The 22517-nt window shown below is 41.6% G+C and overlaps 1 protein-coding gene across 1 annotated transcript in view; it reads left to right on the top strand.

Annotated features, from left to right (window-relative positions):
• The first annotated feature begins 4967 nt into the window (after positions 1–4967).
• dok7b (docking protein 7b) overlaps positions 4968–22517 on the top strand; it is a 21042-nt gene continuing 3492 nt past the window's right edge. Inside the window, exons 1-10 of the mRNA XM_053327420.1 lie at positions 4968–5062; positions 5184–5229; positions 6348–6436; positions 7197–7347; positions 9451–9651; positions 14835–14954; positions 17767–17874; positions 18426–19084; positions 19127–19516; positions 22088–22159. Coding sequence (XP_053183395.1) covers positions 5009–5062; positions 5184–5229; positions 6348–6436; positions 7197–7347; positions 9451–9651; positions 14835–14954; positions 17767–17874; positions 18426–19084; positions 19127–19516; positions 22088–22159 — 1890 coding nt within the window. The 5' untranslated portion in view covers positions 4968–5008. The remainder of the gene's footprint in view (positions 5063–5183; positions 5230–6347; positions 6437–7196; positions 7348–9450; positions 9652–14834; positions 14955–17766; positions 17875–18425; positions 19085–19126; positions 19517–22087; positions 22160–22517) is intronic.

The following is a 22517-nucleotide window of genomic DNA, read 5'->3' as shown; positions in this document are numbered from 1 at the left end:
AATACTTGCCTGTACCACTTTTTTCTCTCTCACTCATGCACAAACACACTCAAACACACACACACATGCACACACACACACACACACACACACACACACACACATGCACACACACACACAAAAGTCCAGTTCCTGCCTGAGTGTGATGTATGAGTCTGCAGGATTTTTTCGAGTGTTTCTTAGAAGACTCTGTCAGAGAAATGCCGGGGAAAATAAAGTGGAAAGGACAAAAAGATCTGTTTTGTACAATAACAAGACAGTGGGGATTTTTTTATCAGAGAATAACAATACAAAGTCCTTTCCATTCCCAAAGTGTTGACACATAGTAAAAATGTACCGACTTAAGAGCATAAAACAAACTTTCACCAACATTTCTGTAAAATCTTTCTAAAAATCCTCATTTAAATACAGAGTAAAAGCAGAGGTTCCTTCAAAGCAAACTGATCCCTGGGTGTGATTGATGCTGCAGGACCCAGTTAGTTACCGTATTGTTGCTGTAATTGCATGGGAAAACCTTGCACACAGAAGCTGTTATACCAATACAGTTTTTGGCTCTTGTGTTTCAATTCACTGGTTCTTTCTGGGAGCGCTGCCCATGTGTCCACTGATCAACAAAAGCTCTCCGCTGTGGTGCGTCTACAGCTCGCCACCTCAAACGGCCCCATCTGCTGGTGAGAAGAGAAATTTAAGAAAAAAAAAAAGTTGATGGAGGACTAGAGGGAGTAGATTTTTTCCCCTTCATTTTCCAGATTACACTGTATGATACCTTTGGGTTGAAATAAAGTAAAACATATTGTAATGCTCAATTGAGAGTTTAACTAGCTACTTTAGTGCACTTTAAGATTACTCTTTATTCTAATTTTTTTGGAGAAGAAGAATAGTCTTTGGTACAATCACCAAAGTCTCTGTGCAGCCACACAGGTGCTTTGGTTTTGAAAATCTAGCAGGAAATGATTAGATATAGCACATTAGTCTTCAATACAAGTACTTATAATCAGTGTTGGGAAGTAACTGGTTACATTTAATGATGTTACGCAATTTAAGTAATTGTAATCTGTTACAGTTACTGAGAAACAAGTACCATTAAATTGGTTACTTGACAATGTTGATGATTACAAAGAAGGTTACATCTGAAGTCACACCTTTAAGATTTTACTCAGGAGGGTTTTTCCCTCATTTTTTAAAATATTTACTGAATACATATATGCTGATTTTAATGCTTTGAAAACTTTTTTTTTTTTTTTAAATATTTTGTAAATAAATCATGACGTGGGCTTATTTTTTATATATTCCACAATCTAATGAAGACATTTTCTAATGAGAGAAGAAGTGATCTTATAAATCATGTCAGTATCCATGAAAAACACCTGAACACTTATCCTAACAGCTGAAAACATTAGTTAGCAAATTAGAAAAGTCCACAAATAATCAAATGTAATAGGTTACATAACTTTAAGTGATTGAAATAGTTACATTACTTATTCTATTTTAAATAGACTAACTAGTAATCTGTAACTTATTACAATTCCAAAGTAACCTCCTCAACCCTGCTGATAATGTCCTTGCAGTTGAGTAATATTGAATACAAGTTGCAGCACTTCTATGAGTCACAAGAGGACTGCATCATTGTCATCCATTGAGCTCCAACACTAGAAAAAAAGAAAGAAGATAACTCAAAAATGTTTATCTTCTTTCTTCATTTCAATCTTTCCTTCACTGCTTCTGTTTGTAATGAGAATTTATCACAGCAGACAATTTGACATGTGACAGCAGGAAAAGCACGGGTGGAACTAACCACATTAACAACGGCTCTGTTCCCATGATCGTCGTTAATTACACCTGAGCTCTTCCAACAATTCAATTTCCAAATGTCTGCTGTGTGAACGACCTGATTACATTGATTTATCTGCACCTTTTGGAACAAGACAAAGCCATTTAACAGATGGGAGGGAAGTAATGAAATGAGACAATAGAGATCTAGAGATGTCTGAAGTCAAAGTCACATCATTTTTGTAAAAATGAATAAATAAATAAATAAATAAAAGAAGTGTGTGAACAAAAAGAGGACACATCAGCTATCACCAATAAAATATATCTTTCTCTCTGTTGGCCAGTAGATGGCAGCAGTCTGTATTAAGTGGACACAGCCTCTCTTTTTCTCTCTCTCTCTCTCTCTCTCTCACACACACACGCACACACACACACACACACACACACACACACACACACACACACACACACACACACACACACACACACACACACACACAGGGGCAGTGAGCACTATCTAACCCCCTTTCCCATGATGTCATAGCCAAAGGCCAGTTTACGAATATCTGTCACATCCACTTAGTTCCCTGCTGCTTCCCAGCTCTGTGTGTGTGTGTGTGTGTGTGTGTGTGTGTGTGTGTGCGCGTGTGTGTGTCCGTGGCGTCGGAGCAGTTGGCTACAGTCTGGTCACGGCTGTCACAGTGTGATATTTGAATTTGACAGAATGTGAATAATCTTAATTTCTCGCTCTCTTCTTCGCGAACACATAAACACAGAAGGGTGATGATGATATATTCCAGTACCAGGTCGCAGACTGTCTGTTCTTTGAGTTTGAGACTTTTTACCAACAAATTAAGAACATTTTGGACTCATTTAGTTGTTTTTTTTCTTTGAGTGTTTCTTTGCATGTGGATGGTTTGCAGTGGCGGTGAGTGTTTTTGTTGTTTTGTCTCTTTTGTCATCTGCCTCTTCATCCTCAGGTAAAGACAGAGACAGATCGAGGGGGAGGGACAGAGGAGGAGGAGGAGGGGGTTTCAAAATACCCAGCAGAAGAACAACATCTTCCAACCCTACACCTCCCTCTCCATCACCTCCTCCCCTCCCCCCTCCCCGACCTCCTCTTCGCTCACGACGCAAATCCAAGTCGCCTTCATCATCCCGCAACAACCACGCAACTCCAAAACGCGCCTTGGATTTGGACAGAATAAGGGCTGACTCTGAAGACACGAGGCAAACCCGCAGAGGCTCCCGAGACCTGCGGGGCTGTCAGGGGTCAGAGCGGGACAGAAATTGGGAAGGTGTGACTTTGGAGCTGCGTTGCCGCGGAAGCAGGACGAGATCGACCGTGTACCAGACCTCAGAGGCTCCCTCCATGGTCAAAGCCAAGAGGCAGACTGAGCAAAGCGAGGGCAAACGGCAGATAGACAGGAGTAAACTGAAAGCCACCTTTGTGTGAGGAGCGCACTCACTCACAGAGCGTCTGCCCTGCATGCAACAACACATTTCAAAATTGAGGTTAAGAGCCCTGTGCAGCTGCCCCCCACCCCCACCCCCTTCCCCCCTCAGACTACCTACCGAGGGCAACCATTAGAAGATGGCAGGCTGAGATTCATCAAAGGCTGTGTCCCAATTCCACACTACATACTTGCTCTACAGCACCGAGCACGCGCTGTAGAGTGTAACAGTAACAGAAGAAACTGCAGTCGTCAAAGCCGTCATGCATATAAGCATGAAATAGCATAACGAGTGTGTGATTTCTCAGTCTGCTTTTGATATCACTATGCACAAAGGCAATGCAGGAGCTGCTCACAGCTGCAAAAAAAAAAAAAAAAATCAAAAATCAAAAAATGAAAAGACTTCATGAATGGTGGTGAAACAGCTCCAGGATCTTGTAAAATAAAAAGTAGGTGTTAGATTTTTTGGGAGAACATTTTGCTTTCTCCTTCTGAAGTTTTACTGGCAGTGACATTCAAAGGTCACCGACTTCAACTAACAATTCTTTTAATTTCTCATTAATCTGGATATTTTCTTTATTTATTGGTTAATTGCTTCTATAAAATGTCAAGTTTTCACTGCAGTTCTCTTACATACACTTACAGTATGCTTCAAAACTGCCAAAATGGGACAATTCATTCATTCATTTCAGCAGCCTCCAGTATGTAGTATGGTATCTGGACACAGCAATGCACTTAGTTAAAGGATGCATGAGGCCTATCTTCATCACCACCTGTTGTGCTCGTGCAGGAGAAAACTTATAACAGCAGTTTTGATTCTGTATTTTGACACAAGTCTGTTATTTTAGTCAGGCAGAGACGGTGATTGCTGCACTATTAAAGTTTTTCAACATGTCTGCCTGCTGAAGTTACAGTTCAAGATGAATGCTCAGAGAGGAAACCCTCAGCTCACTGCTTATTTCAGGACAACACAGTAAAGCCATGACTCTCCATGAGATAAATATCAGCGGTTCTGTGTTGAAGCAATTCATTACAGCTGTCCTTTAATCAATAAAGCCCCATTCTACAGTGTAGGGGCCTTGGTCAAGAGCAATGAGAGAGACACTGAACCAGTATCCAGTAAGACCAAGAGGACTGCTGTGTTCCCCTTCTGCCCTCAGGATCTGCTCATTCAGTGGACATTCATGTTTATGTAATAAATAAATAAAAATATTTTCTGCAACCTTGTATAATAATTCATTTACAATAATGAATCTGAAGTTATTTTGCTAATTGAACATCTTAATTGGCATTATGACTGAGACGGCTCTCACAGATTAAAGTGGATTGTCCACAGACAGAGTTGAGGCTCCTCTGATTAACATTAAGGCAACGTGAATCCCTGTCTAACACTGGGCTCAGCGCCAGCTCCATGAGTTAAGTGAAAGGTGCGCCAGTTATGCGCTTTTAATGGAATTAGCTCCACTGTAAACAATAAGCAGTTGACGCAGGATGACAACTGTACTAACTCTGTAGGGGCCCTGCTGGAGGGGGGGGGGGGTCTGCTGCTGTGTCTCCCCGCCTAGGTGGTCTGACTGTCGGGGAGAGAGAGTGCAGTGTGACGGCGGGGACTGCGCTATAAAGGCTATTTTGAAAAGTGACCCCTTCTCTGTGAGCAGGGAGAGGCACACACACACACACACACACACACACGCTCTCTCTCTCTCTCTCTCTCTCTCTCTCTCTCTCTCTCCCATACACACACACACATACACACACACAGCTGCTCGGAACCATGACAGAAGATGACGGATACAGTTGTCGCGGAGGGACAAGTCAAGTTTAGAGATGGAAAAAAGGTGAATTACACCAATGTTCTTCTTATTTTAAGCTTTGAAATAATTCCTCCAAACTTCAAGGCCGTTCAGAGGAATATTTATTGTGTAATTTACTGTTTCTTTACCAACCCTCTCCCCACAGTGGAAGAGTCGGTGGGTCGTTCTTCGGAAGCCCTCTCCGGTCGCAGGTATGTGGAGAAACCGCTTCTATTTTTATAAATAGAAGTAAGTTTAAAAAAAATATATAAAATATATTTTCACAGCCACACAAGGTCTGCTCAGTCTATTGTATCATTCGGCACCACTCATCTGATTTTGTGCAGTTAAACTAATCACAACTTGTCTATTGGACTGTTGGCTGTGCGCCACAGGAGCGCATAACGCAACATATCCGCGTCAACACGTGGGGGTGTTACTCAGCAGCTCCACCAGCTGAACTGATCGATTACTAATTGTATTTATTCAACTGAGCTAAATCAGTGGGGACAGGAAGGCTTTCTAATGCCACTTGGAGTTAAGGTTAATTGTTTGTTGAGCTTCCAAACACCAGCGTAAACTGTGGCGTAACTTTAATCCAGCAGGTGTTTTCTCCACAAAGTTAAAAATGAAAAAGAGCCACTTGTCTTAAAACAAAAACTGGGATCACTTGAGATGCTGTGAGGATAGATACTGAGCCTCTCTGCATAAGCTTGAGGCTCAGGCTGTGTCCTTGAAGGAACTGGCAGGAGTGGTGTGAATGATGATGTACTGTGTGTGTGTGTGTGTGTGTGTGTGTGTGTGTGTGTGTGTGTGAGAGAGAGAGAGGTTTGTCATAGGTTACTTTTGGAGACAAATGTCAGCCTTAGGAGCAGTTAATTGGGAACAACTTGTCCAATTTTGGGGTCAGGTTTAGGCAAGTAGTGGTGATGATAAAGTTAAGGTAATTCTCCAGGAAATGAATGTAAGTCTATGTAAATACCCTTACAAAACTGACAGAGGTAAGACTGTCTGTGTGTATGTGTATGTGTGTGCGTGTGTGAGCGCGTGACCATATAGCCTTTGTGTGTGCATATGTGCATTGACTTTCATCACCAGCTGTGCCAACAGATCAGTTCATTGTTTCAGAGGTTTGTTATGACAGCTGTGCCATAAAACGCAGGCAGGAACGCAGCAGGGATTACAAAAAAGTGACAGTGTTGTTATTCTGCTATTAATCAGAAAATTGACTTTTGAGCCTGTCAGTGTTTAAAGCTTGTCACTCTGTATTTGTGTGTGTGTGTGTGTGTGTGTGTGTGTGTGTGTGTGTGTGTGTGTGTGTGTGCCTCAGACTGTCTGTCCCTGCTGGTGTATAAGGAGAAGAAGAAAGGGAAGGAGAAGAGCAGCGGCCATAAGGAGAGGCTGAATGTAACACTGGAGGTATGAGTATGTTTGGCTGCAGCAGACCAAAGTGTTTCTGCCTCTGATCTGAAGTACAGGTGAACTGCAGCGGTGGCAGTTTTATTACAGAGCTTTAATGGCTACCTCAGGCCTCCTGCTGCTATCATGAGACTGCTGTCACATGTACACTGGGGTAGATCAAATAATGTTAATGCCGCACAGACGGGGGACTTGAAGTGGGTCATATTAGAATGAATGCCAGTCAGAATTTGTCAGCTAGAAAAAAGGTCTGGCAGTCAGCTGTATGAGACTTCAAATCAAAGACGAGGGGAGAAAAAAAAACTAAGGAAACAAGTCTAAAGAGAGCAAATGATCTGTGTCCAAAAGCATTAGTCAAAAACGATGCTCACAGTGTGATCCAACAGGGATGTTTAATAACTTTCCATTAAGAAACATGAAATCAAGACATTTCAAAGCTTACATCATTGTTTTGTGTATGAAATTATAAATCCAAAGGAGCCAGAGAGTCACAAGATTCACTGTAACATTAATGAGTTCAGCTTTCAGGCTGCTGCTCGCTCTCTGATATTTGAAACTGCTTCGTGTTTTGCTCTTGAGTTTCAGTTTGTCACCTCCTTCGGCTAGAACCTGACACCAGAATTTAATTTGGATAAATTTGCCTCGCCTCAATCTGGAGAGATGATACAACAGGGGGGGGAAAAATTGATGTTTTACCAAATGCAACCATCTGACAGTATAAAAGAGTATACTGGTAATACAATTGACTTTGCATTGTCAGGGCATCTGTGGTGTGGAGCCAGGGACCGGGTTCGATGGAGTGTCCTACACCCTCTCCATCCTCTGCCTGGCTCACACGCTGGTGTTGGGCTTCCACAGCCGAGACGCCCTGCTAGCTTGGGACGCCCGCATCCGCTACAGCCTGGGAGAAGGTCGGTGGTTTGTCCTCGTGTGGATGAGGCAGTGCTGTGTGTGATGTGCAGGGTTTTATGTGGTGAAGGGGAAAGCTGGTTGCAGTTGAATAACACACATCAAAAAATGTCTGGTCTTTGTTTTATGTTATGTTTTTTTCCAAATTTGTTCAAATGTGGCTACTTGTGTTTGTTTGTGCATTTAGGACATTTTTTTAATTATTTACGGCCTTCAGTTGTTTCAAAGAGCTTGGAAATCTTTTGAAATTTGACTGAATGCAAAGTATTAAGTGTTTGAATCAGTGCTTTGCTTAAAAAACATGTGCTCACTTGTAAATGTGAAAAAGAAAAAGGAAAGAGTCACTGGAGGTCACTTTCTAAAGTGGAATTACACAGGCAGATGCAATCTCTCCATCACATGGGCCAATCTTTATCTGCAAAATCTGCTGTCTCAACTTCACAACTTTCCTCTCAGTGGAGAATGGGGAATGGGGAATGGGGAATGGAAATAAAAAGAGTGAACTGTGCCTTATAAAAATGAAGTGTACCTAATATTATAGTTGAAGAATTATTGGAGTAAATAGTCATTTTTTAGTGTAGTATCTTTGTTTGTCCGTCCTCTGTCCTCAGATACCTCCCCTCCATGATAGAAGCTATCACAGTAAATCCTCTGAGACAATACAATGTTTTATCTGAACTCCTCCCTGCTCTGTTTGTACAGCTCCAACCAAACACCTCAAACAAACACTCATTTTATCTGTTATTAAAACCTTTGCTTTCAATTATAAGTCAGTGCAGAATAGAATCTGAACTTGGACGCTGCATGAATAAGTTTTTATCTCCGCTCAAACTTTCTTTATAAGTCTAGTCTTATTGTGAACATTTTCCCTCAACTATCATGAATTTTAATGACTTATTTAAATGACTCCAGTCTGAGTTTTAATAATCCCAGGCTGTGAATTGAATGCATTTTTTTAGCGCAGACAGCACTGTCAGTACCTGTAACATCTCTCTGAACAGGTGATTCGTCTTCCTCTAAAATATAGCTATTTTCTAGCCTCCATCCTTTTTATTCCCCTTAATTATGTTGTTCACAAGCAGTCTGTTGCTTCATCATCATGTGACTGCAGCATAATTGTATCTCAAACAGCAGCTGTCTTGACTTTTTCCATTAGCGCCATGTTAAATATTAAGAGCTCAGTGTCAGAGCTCCAGCTCTCTTTTCTGTTTCCCTCATTATTAAAATAAAACCCCATAACACGGACACTCACAACTCACATCACAGAATTTAGGGATGATTCATTACATCTGCCACAACCAACCGAGCTGACCTAAAAAAAAATCCTTTTATAGATTTATATCCTCTTGTAGATCACTACAGCTCTATTTACCTAACAAAAGTCTATTTACCGCCTGCAGGATGTCTACAATGCTGCTGCAAGGCTTCTCTTCAAGTATGATTTAGCCCTCAGCTACGTCTTTGTTCTGCCGCCTGCGAGCCACACTGCACCTGGGTGTTCAGGGAGAGCTCTTCAGTTTGTTCCACATACAATTTAAAACCCAGAAGCTTCCCTTACTCATTTTTTTATGAAGTTATACTCACCACATAAATTCTTATATTCTTCAGTTTGTTCTCTTTGCTTATTCAGTGCAACTTTCTTATTGTCTTGGGACTGCAAGGATAGATGATGGTAATTGTTACCCACCTGGCTCCACTAATGGGTGCTCTGTGGGTATATGTAGTAGTGCATGTACAGTATGTGATGATGTACAGTATGTGAGAGGAGGAGACAGAGCTTGGCACTAAAAAAGAAAATGCCATCTGCATGAACTGAGCGATGACAAATTACTGCCAGCAGAGCTTAAAGAACTGCTAAATCATCATTATCACCGCCATCACTGTTTATATGTGTGTGTGTGAGTGTGTGAGTGTGTGTGTCCGTGTGCATTATACCGTCTCGGCTTGTTTTTATGTTCCACCTCATTTGTTAAGTGATGAATGTGCTTTATGATCAATGATACCTCTATTGTCTTTAAGTCACTATGACTAAGTACATGGGACACACACACACACACACATACACACTCACACCTCTCTGTCTCTCTGTGTTCCTCTCTCTTCAGTCCACAGGTTCAGCGTCGATGTGGAGCTAGGTACCAAACTGGAGAGTGGGCCCGCCTCCCTCCACCTGTGCAATAACCTATTGGTCCTCACCAGGGGCCTGCCACCCATCGTCATCGGCCACTGGAAGTTGTCGGCGTTGCGTCGATACGGTGCCGTGCCAAATGGCTTTGTGTTCGAGGGGGGGACTCGCTGTGGATACTGTGAGTAAGAGGTGGAGATTTTTTCTGCTGAGTGAATATAGACACTGCAGCCAAAAACCCAATACTGTTACACTACTAGCTGAGCAGCTTTTGGCAATGTAGAGTGCCTCACATCCCATACTTGGGGTGTGTGTGTGTGTGTGTGTGTGTGTGTGTGTATATTTGTGATTTGTGTGTAAAATGTGAAATACTTTATTGCTTAAGATAAATGTAAGTTGCTGGGTTTCCATATTGATTAAATGTTGCACAAGAAAAGAGAGGATCAAATATTGAAAAAGTGGTTATTAGTTATTCTTTCTCTTATGTTGTTTGTTTTGAGTCAAGATGGGATTTTGAGTGACCACAAATAACAGAATCTCTTGTCTCATTCAAATACAAACGTATAACTAAAGTTGAAGATGCAGGTTGAGCGTTATAAGAAAATGACACCCAAAGTCCAAAGTTAGAAGTATCTACATTCCTCTTTTTAAAGTGTCTCCTTTAGATAAATAAACTCTCCTCCCAATTCTTCTCCCAGGGTTCACAGAATGATAGCTCTGTCATTTAATACTAACAGGCTAATAAATAAACCAATGATTTATTGCAGGTGTTTAGAGAAAAACTTTACCCACGTAAGAAATGAACCCACCACGCTGTACTGCAGGTCTGCCCACCAAATAATGCTGTGTGTGTGTTTGTGTGCTCGCCCAGGTTTAGCTATCCTCTGAATGTCCAGTTGATGTGTGCTTGTATGTAAAGAATGAGAGGCAGTTTTATGTTTTTGGGGTGGGGATGTGTGCGCGAGCATGTGTGCGCGTGTGTGTGTGTGTGTGTGTGTGTGTGTGTGTGTGTGTGTGTGTGTGTGTGTGTGTGTAGGAGACACATGGACAGCAAGAAAAGTGTTTAAAGGGACACTTGAAAACTAACTCTTTAGTATTAACTCTCTAGCACTTATGTGATATGTGTGTGTGTGTGTGTGTGTGTGTGTGTGTGTGTGCGTGCGAGCAGACTCATGGCTCCTACAGGAATAACCATGAGGTCCACAGGCTCTGGTTTCAGTGTTCTGATGAGCAACAGCTATAAATACCTGCCTCCCCTGTTGTGGTCACTCAGCCAATCACATAGTGCCCGGCGGCTAGACGGCCAATCACACTCACTCCCTTCACCTTATGTACATATTACCCAGCAGCCTCAGGGGCGGTAGAGAGAGGCCCACTTGGCGTGTCATTAAAAACCAGTGTGTGACAGAAAGAGAGAGATGTGAGAGTCAAATCGGCAAGTGACATTCCTTGCGTGACTGTAAGGTAAAAGCAGAGTGTTAGCTTACATGTTTACATGTTTATTTGTATTTGGTGAGTTATAAGACGTGCCAGCTCTTGTTTAATGGAGTGTTGTCACATCTCACCCAGAGCATACTTTCTTCTGGGAATCTCCAAATCCAATTTTTCTATTTTCAGTCAGGTCCCAATCATTTTGTACACTACCCAGAAATCACTGCAAACACTTCTATATAATCTCTTATCTGTGACACTGAGCAGACACAGTCAGCAGTTTGGAGCAGAGATGAAAGTGTTATTTTGTCCACTTGTCACCAAGCAGAGATAGTGCAACAAGACTAATGTATGCGAATATTAATGCAGCATTAATTCATTTCCTAATGAAAGCAGATAACACAGAGCAACCAGCTTCTGTGTGCGTTTTGGAAGGGACGCTCGTTAAATATGAGCACAGCTAGAATCTCCATTAAAGGATTGCTCAACACTTTGGGAAATATGCTGATTCACTGTCTTGCTTGTTTATGTAACTCTCTACTCGTATTCCTTTTTAACTGCGTTCCCTATTAGCAGAGGAAACTAGGCTCATTACATAAACTCATCTTCATGTTGGCATTTTCTTTTCTGTTTTAACACACATGCCACTAATACTGTTTGCAACTCAAATCAACAACTATAACATAAATCTTCACTGCTGCTTAGATTTTACTTGAGCACCTGTCAGAACAGTCCAGCAAGCTCAGGTGTCATATCCATTTCCTGTCCTGTGTCTTTCTTTCTATAACAAGTCAAATATTTGCTGTGAAAAGCTCTGTTTTCTCTGCTTGGTTTCACTCTCTAATGGGCCCCCCCCCACACCTCCCCCCCAGTGGCTTTTATGTTTTAGCAAATCAGTAAGCGGGTCTCTCGGTCATCTAACGTTGCTGTATAAAAATATTTTACCCTTGACTGCCACCGTGCTCCCTGCTGCAGCTGCACTTTCAAAGTCAGCTGCACCTCGGACAGAACAGTTTCTGGCTGCGGAGTTGATGACTTACACCATGGTGACGTGACAAGGCTTTTTACTGCCATGGACACGCACACACACACACACACACACACACACACACACACACACACACACACACACACACTCCATGACCAGTCCTGTGGGATAGTGGGCAATCTTGCTGTGCAAAAGCCGTTCACTGGGCAATAATCTGTTGAGACAGGGTCCTCATGGACGGTTTTTTGGACACTGCACAGTCACACACGGACACGGCGCATTAGTGTGAATCATGTTAGTGCGAAATCAGTAGTTCAGCTGCTATTTGATGTGTTAATGAGGCCACAGTGTTCTGTAATCGATGATGTTTGGAGCAGAGCCTGGTGTCTTAGCTAGGCAGATATTTTCTAGCTTATCTGGTCCACACGTGTTCATGTAGGCGTCATAGCCAACACACACACACACACCCACACACACACACACACACACATACACACATACACAAACACACACCAGGTCCATAGTGTGCACATGCAGACAGTAATAAATGATCCTCTGCAGGGTTTGGATGTCCATCAAGCCTTGTGATCTAAGTAAAAGAAATTTTAAGCCGACATACTATGTCAGCAATCTTTCCGTGTCCCTCAGCAGGCATAAACACACACACACACACACACACACACACACACACACACACATACACATTATCTTGTTGTATGTTGACGCATGTGTGAGGTTTTTCTTGCGTAGTGTTCATTACACGTTATAAAGGATTATGCAGCATTTGTGCATCACACTGTTATTGATTCAGGTTAGAAGTATAAAGTAAAAGGCAACTTCAGCTACTGTGTCATGTGACATTAAGGTGTGAACGACCAGCAGAGGTTAAAATGTCTTTGACTCTCCAGCTGTCATTAGAAGTGATGAAGCTTCTTGGATGAGTGGTGAAACATCCTCAAGACAAAATAGCGGACACAAGTTTGACCCATTACTTCTATAAAAGTCATTATAATGTTGAAAGACAGTTGTAGAGTAGTTAGCCAGCCTCTTGTAAAGCAGTGTGAACAAATGAGCTGAAGAAAACACAAAAGCTTGGTTGTAATGGTGCTATCAGACAGAAAAGCTGCTCCTTTCCATATTCAATATAAAATTGACTGCTACATTTATTTGAACTCAGCATATTTGTGAAATAAGTGGAGTCCAACAAAGCCCTTTGGTGTTTTATAATGTTGTAAAAAAGTGAGTATGAATGCCTGAAAATGCCCTCAGAGAAAAAATTACACAATACAGAAATAGAGCTTATTTCTTCCCAGCACGTCCTAATGATTTTCTTTCTTTTTCTTCCCTTGTTTTAAAGGTTTAAAAGGTGTTCCAAAATTGTTTGTTCAAGGCCTCTGGTTATGTTTTTTTCCCACGTTAGATAAAAAGAAAAGAAAGTGGAAGGAACTCCAGCTCTATTCTGCTTAAGGACAGAAATATTTGCCATGAGATCATTTCAAAGGAAAGTGTAGGATTTAGTGGAATTATATGTATGTAAATGTAAGCACAGCTTGGACCAATAAGGCTTTAACTGACACTCACTTCCTCTAGACTTTAAAGACAGCTTTTAAAAGTTTGTAGTTTTATCCTACAAAGTTCATACAGCTGCCTTTTTTTAAAGTCAAGGTGTGAGAGTTTGATACACAGAATATGTAAATGTTGGTGGAGCACAGCAACTCAAAAGAGAAAACTGCTAATACTGTTAATGCAGCACCTCATGAGCCAGAAAGGAAGAATAACTAAGAAAATATCATTACAGTCAGTTTATTAGGAAGACATCTTAGAAATAAATGTTCAGTTTTTGTTTTAAAGAGGTTGTTGATTCAACTTTATGGTAATTTTGGAGACTGGAGTTTATTTTGTGTTATACTGGAATTTGATTATATTCTAGCATCTTGACTTTATTGTGTTCTTATTATTTTGTCCCACCCCAGTAGCTATGACTGCACTAAAAATGACAAGAGACGTCAAACCTATTGGGATTCTCTCTATGATTTTGGCTTTGTTAACTTAATCAAAAATCCTTTCATCAGTCTTAATTGTTGTTTTTCTCTGTATTTCTTTTTGAATTGTGCCTTTTAGCTAATGGCCAAACACAGATAATATCTATGATTATATTTAATACTTCATCTTCTTCCTGTTGTGAAAATGACTGAGCTTATGAGTCAATGAGTGGGCCAAGCGTTTCCACTAGCTCAAGAAAATACAATAAAATACATAATGAGGCTATTTGGCTTCCATTACAGTGAACGCTCAGTGATGAGACTCTTTTCAGCCATTCAACTGGAGAAGCTCAACGGTGCAGTGAGCATATTTGAATAAGTAAATAAAATTATAATTTAGTAAAGTTAATCACATTTTCAGTACCAGTACAGTTTTTTCCCTCAAATCTGTTGCTTAGAAATGGCATTTAAAAACATTTAAAACTTCACTGACTGTCATTACTCAGACATTATCTTTCCAAATGCGTTTCTGCTCGACTGGTTTGCACTTTTATTAACAGCAAACTCAGTTCAAAGATGAAATAAAGAACAAGGCTATTAAAAAAAACCCAAACCTCTGAGTAAGGGCTTACTTTGTGACTGTCTTTCAAATAACACCGTGATGTGAGATTTTGATGTGTCTTGAGTTTTCGCCTGTCTTGTGTTTTCATAGACGTGTCTGCTTTGGCTTGATAGCAGAGTGGGGAACGTTTTCTGTAACCTTTAAATGAAAGGCACAAAGAACAGCCTTGCCTTTACAAGAGTACTTCTAAACCTCAGAGAATATTGTTTGGCCTCGCGCAAAAAAAATGTGATTTTTTTTTTACTCAATATTTCACCACTTACTTCTTGACCATTTGATTCTTTCGTTTTGTTTTTTTTTCTTATCTCTGCCTCACGCCAAACTGTTCCTCCATCTTTCAGGGGCGGGTGTGTTCTTCTTGTCCTGTTCAGACGGAGAGCAGATCAGTTTCCTGTTTGACTGCATTGTGAGGGGCATTAACCCCAGCAGAGTCCCACATGGCCTGCGACCCACCCTGCCAGGTGAACACGCACACACAAATACACACACACACAAATACACACTTACACAAACAAAACAGCATCACCCAAGCTTACAAAGAATATGCCTGCAAAACACAAGTAAGACACAGTGTGAGCAGGATATTTTCAAAAGAGACCTGCTGCTGAACTAAAACAATCAATCACATCAGTATGTGACTCCATGACTTCCATTATAAAGGTTTACTGCCTGTTTAGTGTGTATGTTTAGCATTTGTCTCAGAGGCGCCATCCTAACGGAAACACCACATGCTTAAATCTTCAGGGGTCACTCTGTGGATTAGGGGGGTCATGACTTTGCATGTGACTTGTGTGCTATTGTAACATACTGCTAATTTCACAGGCATTTCTGAGACCACCGACACGCAGACAGAGGGTTTAGTGACAGTTAAACAGAGGAAAATACCAAGGATCTGACAACTCTATAATACCTCTGTATAGACACGCTTATAACACTGTGAGAATGTGCCTACATAGTATACACATACATGCCTCAGGGTCTATTTATGGTTTTTATATTTTAAATGTCCCTCCTGGCTTTATTTTTTTAATACCTTTAACAACTGACTTCATGAAGGACCTTCTTCCATATTTCATCTGTTAGCTACTGCTGATAAAACTGCACTTAACACCTTTTGCAGAGTCAGTTAACATTTGAAAGTATAATAGTACCTGACTATTTTTAACCTGGACCCTGTTTATCATCTATTTTCATCATACTGATGGATTTTGATTTTCCTGTCAGTAGGTCTCTGTTGAATTACTGTATCTTTATTCTGCTTGTCAGAGTGCAGCAGTGGAACAAGTATTGAGATCTTTTACTTCAAGGTGCAGCGTGTAGAATGTAGTGGCATCTAGCAGAACATAAGCATGTTTTCATTAGTGTTTAATCACCTTAGAATCAGCACTTTATATCTACATAGGGAGTGCCATGTTGCACCGGCATGTTTCTACAATAGCCCAGAATAGACAAGCCAGAGTACAAGTAAAAGTCCTGCATTCAAAAGTGCAGTATTGGCAGCAAAATATACTTAAAAGTATAAAAAGTTCTTATTATGTGAAATGGTCAAATTAACAGTATTATATTCATTGTATGTAAGTATATTATTGGAGTATTCATTCATATTGATTTATTGACATATACTGTATGTGTAAGCAGCATTTTACTGTTGTCAAGGTAGAGTTCATTTTAAGTTATACTGTTTGGTAGTCTAGACTGTAATAAAGCATATTTTATAAACTGATCATTTTTACATAGAAAATATTGATCTGAAAGTACAGTAGCTAGTTATATAGCTGTGAAATAAATGTAATGCAATACAGAATTTGCTCCTGGAATGTAGTTGAGTAGAAGTACAAAGTAGAATCTAAAGGAAATACTCAAGTTAAGTACAAGTATCTCAAAATTGTACTTAAGTCCACCGATGTGAGGGTATGTAGTGAGTTACTTAAGCACAGTTACAATGACTACAATTAAACAATGTAAATACTGAACATATATATAAATAAATCTATATGTTAGAAAATGATTGGATTAGACATAAAAACTCTGGCGTACAGTTGTTCAGTTCAGAGATGTAGAGGTGATTAGAGTCAGGTCTGAATCACGTCAGTCTCATGGAATTAGATGGAAAAATAGCATCCAGGTTGAAAATGGCCTCAGTTTAACTTCAGCCTCCCTGTAACTTTTCTTCTAGTGTTAGCCAACCTGTGTCAGACTTCTCTGGGCCCCACTGTAACCTCACGACATTCAGTGCTGTGAAGCAGCTATAATTAGCATGGACTAGCAACGTTAGCAAATGTTAGCTGACACCTCACATAGCGTAGTGAAGACACTTGGCATCTGCACGTTAGCATTAGCTGCTCCGGTCCAGAGGCAGAGATCCAGGGGTTAGGTTGTTGACACGTATACACACAAACACCCTGACCTACTGCCATGTACACACACACACACACACACACACACACACACACAGAGAGGGAGAGAGAGTATGTATATATAGTAGGCATTAAGTGTGTAATTGGCAGGGTTTTACACTAAATTGATGTTCCAACAGATAATCGAGGTGTCTTTAACCTCCTCTGGGAGATGTTGTTACATTTACAAGCCAGTGTAACAGTTGGAGACACACATACATTGCAGACATCTTAAAGAAGAGGATGATGGACACAGTAGGGCTCCTACAAGTTTTTCATTAATATTTCCTTCTGTAGAAAGATACAAAGTCTTTTCCTGACCCTGGGATTTGTGAGTTCTTTTCAAAAAGAAAGACAGTGAAATACAAAGATGTCATTTCCACTGGGGACAGCGGGGACATCTCAACCTCACTTTTACACTTTCACTTTGATTCCTTTTACTAGAATCTCTCTACACACTTTCCCGCCAGTGTCCAACTACCATAGCACACACGAGAGAAGAGAGGAGATGATAACAATGTCAAGTTCGTCTGAGCTATTTTGCCCTGGGCTTTGCCTCAGGCTACATAAAGTCTGCTCTTCCTTATTGGTGAAGGTGAATGCAGCGTGAGAGGAAGCCCTGCAGATATTACACTGAGCTGAGCTGAGGGAAAAATCCTTTACAGTATCTGTCTGTGGTGAAAATAAATATCAATTAATCTGTATTTTTACCATATGTTAGTCTTCTAATAGCCAGTAAAGGAGATGCAAATATATGATCAATTGTAAATCCAAAACAGCAAATTGTAAATGGAAAACCTGTGTGTATAAATGTGTCCTTCAATCCCCTGCAGTCTGAAGGTTTTATGATGTCTTTGTTTGTGTGTGTGAACAGCAGATCCCAATGCTGACCCAGCTTCAGCCGAAAAACGCATCGACCAGGAGGCGTCGGATCTGGAGAAAAGACTCAGCATGCTGTCTCAATGCAGCCTAGCGAGCAGCACAGGTACATTGTTCTATTTACTTCACTTCAAGCTACTTATTAATAACCAGCATGAGCTCTGTAATGTATCGGGGGGGGGGGGGGGGGGGGGGGGGTAGTGTGCATCATCTCAGGGCTTGTAAATTGTGAATCTGTTACTCATCAGTGCACCTTTTATATGCTGGAGCTGGTTGGAAGTCCGTCCACACACAAAGGCTTAATCACTGGTTTATATTTACGAGGCCATTCTAGGAGTGTGGTCATAATTATGTTTCTATATTAGTCAGAAATATGAGGATCAGTGTGATTCATTTTCGCTGACTGCTTCCAAAGCTCAGAGTGTCTTGGAAAATAAGCCTTCATAATATCTGCCTAGAAGCGCCTGCAGAAGACATGAACTGTAGCAAATGAGAGCTGCTAATTGAAATTAATTTCACAGGGTCATAATATTGTTCACCCAGAGCTAAATTAAATGCATTATATATTATTAATTAAATGTGTATACAGCAGTTTTTAATTTCTGGTTGGTTTATTAGTTGGTTAATAAATTACTTCAGCAATAACTTTCTCTTCAGCTTCCACTTATAGCTGCAGCACATCTGTCGCCGGGGACGACCACAGCATCTCCAGCTCCTCTTCCAGCCAGTCAGACACAAGCTATGGGAGCCGACTTCCGTTTTGGGTGGAGCCGTTAGCTAGGCCTCACCCCTCCAACGAAACGGCGTCCAGCTCCTCCACGTTGAAGGCTTTGGCCAGCTCAGATGACCGACTTTACGCCGTTGCGTCCGGAAGCTCCGGGATTCGTCCGTCCTCCGCCCAGCTCCACACTCGTGGTCTCCATGACAGCGGGAGGCAGAGCTCATTAGACAGTGGGATTGGGATAGCGGCGGGCAGTCAGTCGTCTTACTCTGGGAGCTTCTCCTCATACACAGGGAGTCTGGACATGGCCAGTCAAGGAGGAGGAGAGGACTTTGGCTCCTTGGCCAGTTTACCTGCTCCTCCACTTCCTCCTTCATCACCTCCTTTTGCTGCCCCCTCCACTCCTCTACCTCCTCCTGCTTCACCTCTTTTTGCTCTCCCCTCCACTCCTCTACCTCCTCCTTCTTCACCTCTTTTTGCTCTCCCCTCCACTCCTCTTCCTCCTCCTTCTTCACCTGTTTTTGCTCCCCCCTCCTCTCCTCCACCTCCTCCTTCTTCACCTCTTTTTTCACCCCCCTCCACTCCTCCACCTCCTCCTTCTGCTTCTCCCCTCACTCCTCCTCATTCTCCTTTTCAGTCCATACTTACCCCCGAGCACAGTTCTGCTACCTCCTCCTCCTCCACCCCTTGTGCCTCCAGATGTAGCTCCTGTGCATCTCGGAGGCACAGTGAGGAGTACCAGATCCCCAGCCTGCTCAGACTGCTGTATGATACCCCCAGGAGTCTGTTCCAAAACCTGACCCTGAGGGAACCCTCAGCCCAGGGAGGCCTGCTTGGGCTGGGCAGGGACAGCAGGAGCAGTGGGGATGAGGGACAAAGGTTGACCAACAGCCCCACAGGATCCAGAGCTCAGCATCAGGCTATGATGCAACGCTCGCTCTCCTGGGGCAGTGAGAGGGCGCCCTCTGTTGACAGTGAAGGGAGGTCCACACCCAGATCGCCACCAGTACCTGGAGGAGACACACAGGTACTGACGGTCTCACACTCTTTCAGTCAGTCAATAGACCAACCGAAGATATACATGAGTATTATGCTAGCTAACAGCACACATACAATACCTTTGAGTCCTCTATGGATTTAAAACCCCATGTGTGAAATTGGATCATTTTAATTCTATATTTTAAACAGGCTGTAAGACCAGTCAAGAGAAAATATGATTTTTTCACGTATTTCATAACACTAGAGTCTAATCACCCTGAGGAGATTTGGTTAATCACATTATAATACATTATAGTACAATCCTAGAATGGAAATTGATTCTCATCATTAGGTAATTGAATCTCTGCTCTGAACGGATATTTTTCCAGCTTTGAGCTCTCTTTGGGAATTTAGTTTCCATGCTAACATTTACAATTGAGCCTTAATGAAATGAACTAAATAGTTTGTAAATCATCATGCAAATCACTTACTCCAGCTCTTGGATTGGTCCATCAGTTACTAATCTCTCTTTAATGTGCCTTCCTGCACTTAGTAAGTCTACAGTGGGTTTTTTTTAAATTCTTGAGTGAATAAATGCGATATTATTATATATCTATAATGGGTGAATGGATATGGATAGGTGAGTGATATCACTATGGTTACCGAGTCACCACCTGCTGTCAAAGACGTTAAGCTGGTCTCTATAAATTCTGGCATCCCGGAGCTAGCTCTAAATGTCTTTTTTTTTTCCTTTTTTTAATGAGCAACAAAAATGATAACCTCCCTCACATATTCTTACAGTAATACTTTTGGGATGCGCTCTCAACTTCTATTGTTCCAGCGAACTAGATCTGTATCCTGACAACAATATATTTGCCTCAAGGGAATCTCAAAAGGAAACGGAGGACATTAAATAGAGCACTGATCATGCAAGTACACTGTTCACAACTGTAATTCCCAAGGTCCAAATTCATGGGAACTCTACAAAGAGAATATATCACAAGAACTGAGATTCAGTCAAGGTAAAAATACCTATCAGAGGTAATAGAATGAAAGGAAAAGAAATGAAAGCATCCTTCTGTTTCTTTGCGGTTATAGGTCGTCCAGCAAATTGCCTATTTTGGGTGTCTTGGTGAAGATCACTGTAGCTTTTTATTAGTGCAGTTTTATTCAGTTTGGCCTATGCAGTCACTTTAATGCTTGCCCTTTCCACCTTACATAATATTGCAGTTATTGCGGCTGATGCACCTGCAGTTCAAGTAGTAATTATCTGGCCTCTTCACATACATTCTGCTACTCGCTGTGCAGCCTAATGTCTCACTTGGGTAGCCGCCCTCGAAAACACTGCAGAATGCCAGGAAAGAATGATACCTAAACAGAACTATATCATCCCTAGCATCATAAATCATTACCACTGCGCCACAGGACTCGCAGAACAAAATCTTCTCTAAGCATTAGTGAGCTACACCATGATCTGTACTGGTAGTACAGCTCATGTAGTGTAGTGGCTGCCTTCCTGCACTCACAGCACGCCCTCTCAGTCTCTTCCATATGGGGAGTTTAGTGACTTTGGATGTCTTTGGTCTGAAGACCACAGGCACTGCTGACATGGTGAGAAGCTTCAAACACCTGACATATGTCCAACCCAGTTTCCTTCTATTACTGCAGGGGTGACAGTGCCGGCCGCTGGGCCTCTGAACCGCCCAGATAGGAAAACAGTAATTGTGAAATGTATGGGTTTCCATAAAAAAAACCTGTCTGGAGCTACTGTTGTTTTTCCCTTTGATACGTTTGTCTGAAACCTCAAAATCCCCCCCAGAAGAGACTCTAATTAATTTTGTGATGGGTTGTGAAAAGCACTTCCTCCCTTGTAGCCAGCAAATTATTATCAGAGCAGGAGAGGAAGCGGCATGTCTTGTGATTCTGACAGCTAGTGTAGAAGTGTGTGTGTGTGTGTGTGTGTGTGTGTGAGAGTGAGAGAGAGTGTGTGCGTTCTTATATATCACGTGTACACTGGTGAGAGAGAGCAAAAGGGGACCCAGAAAGTTAATGAGCAGTGATGAAACAGACAGAAACCCTCAGAGAGGAAAATCCTGTTGTACGAAGCACAAATGAGTTTTCTTTATTCATCAATCCGTCACTCTGGAGTGTCAGCAGTTCAACGTGGCAAAAACACACACTCTCTTCATGTCGGTTAATAAGACCATTCTTGATTCACATCCTGCTGAAACCAACCATATGGCAGATAATGCTCCTGAGGCTGCTGCGTTGTTAGCGGGTGTGGGCAGGAGAAAAAAACGGTAAATTGGGACACGCTGTCAGAGATTTCTCATTTGTCACGTCTGAGCCAGCCATCCTTTTGTTTTCTGTCTGCCACCTCTTAAAGATGTCAGCTCTGTTCTTCTCAGCTCTTTTCTTCACCTCATGCCCCCCCCCTCTTCCTTCTCTCTCCTTAACAATCCCTTTATAAATCTTTCTGTCCAAAGCTGCCTGCATTTCCTCCCCACCTAATACCAGTTGGATGTTTTTTTTCTTTTTAGATATTGTCAGTGTTGAATGTTGTCATCACAAATACGTAACCCTGTCCTGATGATTTACTTCTCACTGTCTCCCCACCCAGTGCAGTCATGGTGAAGACAACTACATCACACCAGAGCAGTGGAGGTCAGCAAAGAGCAGATGCTTCACACAGGTAAGATTTAGCAGCTTATTGTGGCTCGTAAAAAGAGCTATAACAGGTTTTAAAGTGTCACTATGTAACATTAAAAGACAAATGACCACAGTCTTCCTCTTAAAAATGAATAGTTAAATCAAAAGTCAATCAATAAGTGTTCAGAATTTCTCAAGTTGTAATCAATTCTCCTGTTGGTGCCTAGCCATTAGAAGATCCACTCCAAATGTGCTGACACACAAGTGATGGGGCACAAAATGCAGTCTTTTTTTGGTGCAGTTATTCTGAATATTCTCAGCAGTTGGAGTCAACCAAATAAATAATATTTTTCACAGTTACAGTCCCTGAAAGAAATGTCCTCTTTATACCGTGACAGACT

The sequence above is a fragment of the Scomber japonicus genome, chromosome 2 (genome assembly GCF_027409825.1).
Source record: "Scomber japonicus isolate fScoJap1 chromosome 2, fScoJap1.pri, whole genome shotgun sequence".
Lineage (NCBI taxonomy): Eukaryota > Metazoa > Chordata > Actinopteri > Scombriformes > Scombridae > Scomber > Scomber japonicus.
Note: the sequence above shows the minus strand (reverse complement) of the source record. Positions and strands in the feature narration are given on the sequence as shown.